Below are 6000 nucleotides of genomic sequence, written 5' to 3'. Positions count from 1 at the left end.
GCTTACTCGATATGCCAAATATTGTATTAAATGGTTTAAATAGACCCCGATGTCAAAAGGTGGGAAGGGGAAAATATCGCGCTTGATGCAGAAATGGCAGCAGAGGGTGATCGCCAGTTGTCCACGAATGTCAATAGCTATCGAGTTTCGTTAGACGTCGATTGCCACAAACTTTATAAATATCATTGGTTACCATAGATTTTTAACCATCGTCTGCCTGATCAGTTGTTGCAATTTTCTCGATTGGCCTGTCGATTTGTTTAGCGATGTAACTGGCTGTCTATGACCATCGAAAACTACGTCAGTCGTTGAAAATCGGAAAAAAATTATGGTACCAAATGGTCGCATTGAATCGCTTAGTGCTTGTACCTTCGATGGTGCATCGATTAATCGGACTGAAGGGTTATTTAGTTAATTGGAAGCGACTATGATGCTTCCATACAATCATAGCGTTAATGCTGGCTTCGATGAAAGGATCATTCGTCACAGGGCTTTATTAATTGATGATTTGATATTGTTTTCAGATTTTCCAGGAGTCAGCGGCGCAATAGCATCATTGAGCACTTGATGATGATTTCGATCGATAGAAACGTTAACGATAGTAGAGTTTGGTTTGCCGCGTCGAAATTTAATGCTCTAGCAGTCAACTCCGATGCGCAGCCTCAGCTTCGCGATTGATCAAGCCTTCGACGATGGTTTAGATTGATCGATTTTCAATTTGTCGAGTGAGTCCTGGTCATCAACGGAATCTTACGTCAAGTTGACAGCTATGGCAGCAGTTGACAGCTACTACGCTCGACTGCGAGTGGACTGTGACTGCCAAGTTGCTCCTGCTTCGAGAGTATCTATTACCATGATAGTGCGTCGCCTCTTATGATCCATACGCTCGAGTGGAGATTAAATGCCCGCTCACCTTCATGATGCCTTGACCCGTGCGAGTTAATGCCTAAGTGTACGAACGATTTTGGTGGATCGAAACGGAAAACTGGAACAAGTTCTATTTTTTTTACCTATTTTTTTCTATTCTTTTACCAAAGTTCTATTTTTTTTACCAAATTAGAACAAGTTCTGTTTTCTGTTCATAAAATCGCATACGTTGTGCGGGCATTTTGGCGTCCATCCATTTAAAAATTAACTCATGGATGGAGAGGAAAAGGAACGACGAAGTGCTGGATGTGGTTGGCGAGGAGAGGCAGCTTTTAGATGAGGTACGGAGGAGACAGAATGTATGGATGGAGTTAGTACTTAGCGGGGAGGAGATCTTGAAAATAGTGTTAGAGGGTAGAATGTTAGGGAAACGAGGGAGGGGAAGGAAAAAATAGGATTTTTAGATAGATTGAAAGGGAGTAGGCCTTAGAGTGAACTGAAGAAGGCAGTGTTGGAAGGAAAAGGAGGCTCCCAAATCACTTCTTTAGTACTCCATGAAAACCTACCTTAATCGGTAGAATACTATGATAAAATGAGTAAGCAATAGTCGGCTGCTACTGCAGTTTTTTTCCACGTGTGGTGCCGTTTTCGATCAATCGAATGCTCTTCGAGCGAGACTTGATTGCTGCCGCTGTCCATCATGGCATCCCGTCACTCCCCCTTCCCCTGCCAGCCGATCCTCCCCTCTCTCCCCCCTCCCGCCGTCCCTTTCTTTATAAATACGTCCGCATCCACCCTGCCTTCCCTTCACAGCACAACACTTGCTCCGGTGTGGTCGTCGCACTCGGAGTCGTGCATCCTTCTTCTCCACTCCCGTTTCGTTTCTCGTTTGTTGCGCGATGGCCGGCATTCCCATTCGCAGTGTGCTCATCAGCGACGCCGTGGACAAGGCGTGCATGGACGTGCTCTCCTCGGCCGGAATGCGCGTCCTCTGCAAGCACGGCCTCAACGCCGATCAGCTGGTCCAGGAGCTGCAGGTGAGCGAAACTTCCTCTCTTCCATCCCCGTCTCATCGCTCTAGCGGTGCTTCCGAAAGCCTCATCCACGTCCAACAGCCGTCATCGCAGCGCGTAATAATTGCTGAAACCTTCGACGGTGGCTGTGATTGGTGTCGACCAAATCGCGTGAAATGACACAACCCGATACCCGATTGTGGGTAATATAATAGTTTGGCAGTTAATGTGATTCATGATGGTGGTAACGAGAAAATCAAGAAAAATGTCTCGGTCCGAGAATTGAACCCCAGGCTTATGCAGGATTATTTTTCGGGTTTTCCTCCGCGTAGTGATTTCGCCAGATACCAACGTTTACATTTCTGCAGGTAGCGGTGGACTTTTACCCTGACGACAGTAACGACCTTAGCCCTCGATGCGACGGTATCGATTTCATGTGCCACTCGCCAGAGGGAACCCCGGAAAATCTTCTTAAAAATCCGCACTCGGCACCGGGAAGAAGTAAAAACTTCTTTTAGCAGCTAGTTTAAGCCCTCCAGGCCATTTCGCGGATCACCACGGCCAACGCCATCCAGCTTCCTTGACTAACGCCACAATTCACCGAGCATCGTGGTCCATTATACTGATTGGCTGCGAGGGTATAGCTTCTAGTAATAGCTCTACATTGAAAGTGAAGGAAATGCGTCGCGTTGTGTTCTTCTCTGTGGATCGGAAGTCCGTGGTTCCATACCCGATTGTGGGTAATGTAATAGTGTGGCAGTTAATGTGATTTATGATGGTGGTAACGAGTAAATCAACAATATGTGGCATTTATCTAATCGTCGTAACGTTAGTAATGATTTCGATTTTTTTTCCGAAACATTTTCGCCTAATCGAATAAGTTGCATGGAAAGCCTCTCGCAACTAGTCCGCTAAGCTGGTGCAGAAGCTGCAGTGTGCGAAACGTCGCTTTCTCTCCTGTGGATGCGAGACTTACTTGGCAGTGTGCCCTTCGCGTGTATTGCGGTGGGATTGCTGGTGCTGACAGCATAATAGCCTTTTGAGAAATGTTTCCATGGAGGAGTGAGAGTTGATGCGCGCAACATCGCCCCACGAGTGAGTTATGCGCGCTGCGGCTCGCTCTGTGATTGAATCCGAGTGTTAGTTTGGATACGTGAGGATAGAGCTCTTCCCAGACGAAAACACGAGTGACTGAAATCAACTCTTGCATGGGAAGGGGGTACAGCGCTTGGCTACTTATCCTATGGCCTGCGGTTTGAATCCCGGGTGAAGACATCGCGTTGAGACTCCCAATCAAATCCTCGAATTGCCAGGGAAAGTAGCTGCCTCTCCCCCATTTACCTTGGATGTACGCACGTATGATAAACGCTCTCTCGCATGTGGGTTAGTTCAGGGTAAGCCTTATCCTTGCCTATAGAAGCCCATGCCCTGGTAATGCCCAGCATTTTTATCAGGGGTATAGAGCATAAAAATAGCCTAATCGAAAAGAGAAACTCAGAAATAGTCCCGAATCGCAATAATACTAGTTCCGAAGTATTAGTCGTGGCTGTGGTTAATTTCCTTAGTTTAAGAAATGGGATTCCCGAATTCCAACATTTAATTCATGTTACGAAGTGTAACGTTATTATTGGAATTGAAAGTTGGCTAACAGATGATGATTCAGACAATGAGATCTTCCCAAAATCGTTTACTATTTATCGGAAATATAGAATTAATCGAGCGAGAGGCGGAGTATTTATAGCTGTAAAGAATTCAATCGTCATCCAAGCGGTAACCGTAACTGAGACCAGCGTTGAATCTGTGTGGTGTTCAATTAAGTGTCCAAAATTCAAAACTATTTTATTATGATCGTATTACAGACCACCTAACTCAGATATAACGTCAATGTTGGATTTTCAAACCCAAATAAACAGCGTAGCATCCAAGTATCCTGAAAGAAACTTGATTGTCGGTGGAGATTTTAACGTACCTTCTATAGATTGGGAGACATATAGCAACATTCCTGGTGGGAGAGATAAAGTGATTTGCGAGGCGTTATTACACACTTTTGTATGAAATTCATTGTTTCAAATTGCATCCGTACCAAACAGAGGAGGAAGTATTCTTGATTTATTAGCGACAAATATACCTCATCAGGTAATAAACGTGAGCACCGTCGAAGGAATAAGTGATCATAGGGTAGTAACTACAAAGTTTTCTCTAAATACCGCTGAAAATTTTAAAAAAGAACGTAAAGTCTTCATTTTTAAAAGAGCTGATTTTGATGGGTTTAAGAGTCATCTGAAAAATGTTTTCCCTGCGTTTCAAGAATCAATATTAAAGTTAAATGTAGAGGGTGTTTGGAAACATTTTCTTTCGCTCGTAATTTCTGGAATAAATAGCTACATCCCTAGTAAAACAGTAAAAGAAGGCAGCGAATCGAGATGGTATGACGCGGAAATGAGAAAATCATTGAGGCAACAAAGAGCGTGCTATGCTTAAATGAAAAAAGTCAGCTCGGATTTATCCGCTAATGAACGCGAGTTAATAATGTAAAAATATAGGTGGTCTAAAGCCGCCACGAATGAAGCATTTAGGAATGCATTCACGGATTTTAAAAGAAAAACACTAAGTTACGGGATAACCCTAAAGCAGTTTGGTCTTATGCTAGGGAAGTTCAAGGACAAAGATCTACCTAACGTATGTTCGGTGTACGAAAACGTATGTTCGCTGGGAAAAGATAATGGAGATGTGTTGACAAACAGTTCCGATATCGCCAATTTATTAATTCCTACTTCTAGAGCGTAGTCACCGAGCCTTCTGAGAACTCATCCGAAACAGTTGACAATCTCTGCATACGAATGATGCCACCTATTGACATTAGTGTGCACGGAATAGAACATTTGAAATCGCTCAGTCCAAATAAATCACCTGATCCAGACGAAATCCCTTCTCGCGTATATAGAGAAGTAGCCTCAGAAATTGCCCCCTTCTTGCAGTTAATAGTCAGTAAATCCATCAAGCAACACGAAGTACCTAATGACTGGAAAATCGCTGATGTAACGCCCATATTAAAAAGTGGAGACAAGGAACGGTCATCTAATTACCGACCGATATTTTTAACGTCCATCTCATGCAAAGGCCTTGAACACATCGTAGTCAGCTCAGTAATGAAACACCTATACGCGCAAAACTTGTTAATGAGAACTCAACATGGATTCAGGAGAAGTAGATCATGCGAAACCGAGTTTGCGCTTTTCGCCCACGATATTTTAGCCTCCGGAGAGGACAACATTCCAGTAGACGCGATTTTTCTTGTTTCATAAAAGCATTTAATGAAGTACCCCACAGCAAATTATTAACGAAACTGAAATCTTACTGCTTAGATGAAGATGTAATTTCATGGATAAGGGAACTTTTGAGCGACCGCGTGCAAAGAGTACTATTAGATGGTGCAGTCTCCGACGAAGTTAGAGTCACTTCTGGCGTCTCTCAGGGTAGTTTCATAGGCCCACTCCTACTCCTTCTTTATATAAACGACATTGGTGAAGTAGTACACAGTAAGCTACGATTATTCGCAGACGACGTTGTAGTTTACAGGGGAATCCTTTCAAGCAAAGATAGGGATGAACTAACAAACGACCTTACTGAAAAATAGACTAAACCTTATAGATAAATTCAAGCGCAGAGTGTTTTAAACGAAGTAAGCCATCTTAATAGCTAGCTAACGATCTTATGAACGCCAAAATACTGCGGATGATTGGATCATATAAATAAAATAAGAGGGATAGACTGTAGAACAGACAGATTCAGAATGTGTTTTCTTCCACAATCAATAAGAGATTATAACGGCAGCGTTGGAACTCATAAATAGATTAGATGACTTGTAGTGCAGCCTACTAACTTAACTAATTATAACTTACTGCATGTTTCTGAATTTTATTGTTATTTTTTAACAGCGTGTGGTAGAATAATTTGTTAGTATGCGTGACGTTTTTTGGACCGTGTGGTGTGCATGTGGGAATCCAATTGCTTGCTGGTGACTGATCACCCCCTGCCAAACACCTTAGGGGTGGCTCGTATGATATTATGTAGATGTATTTAAGGCAGCGGAAAGTTGAGAGGACTTAAAGAGAGTGAA

At 43.1% G+C, this 6000-nt stretch overlaps 1 protein-coding gene across 1 annotated transcript in view; it reads left to right on the top strand.

The window, feature by feature from the left end:
- Nucleotides 1-1667: 1667 nt before the first annotated feature.
- LOC124163308 (D-3-phosphoglycerate dehydrogenase) overlaps nucleotides 1668-6000 on the top strand; it is a 45945-nt gene continuing 41612 nt past the window's right edge. Inside the window, exon 1 of the mRNA XM_046540123.1 lies at nucleotides 1668-1904. Within this exon, the coding sequence (XP_046396079.1) occupies nucleotides 1767-1904 (138 nt within the window). The 5' untranslated portion in view covers nucleotides 1668-1766. The remainder of the gene's footprint in view (nucleotides 1905-6000) is intronic.

This window comes from Ischnura elegans, chromosome 8 (genome assembly GCF_921293095.1).
Source record: "Ischnura elegans chromosome 8, ioIscEleg1.1, whole genome shotgun sequence".
NCBI lineage: Eukaryota > Metazoa > Arthropoda > Insecta > Odonata > Coenagrionidae > Ischnura > Ischnura elegans.
The sequence above is the reverse complement of the archived record's forward strand: the minus strand, read 5'-3'. Positions and strand labels throughout refer to the sequence as shown.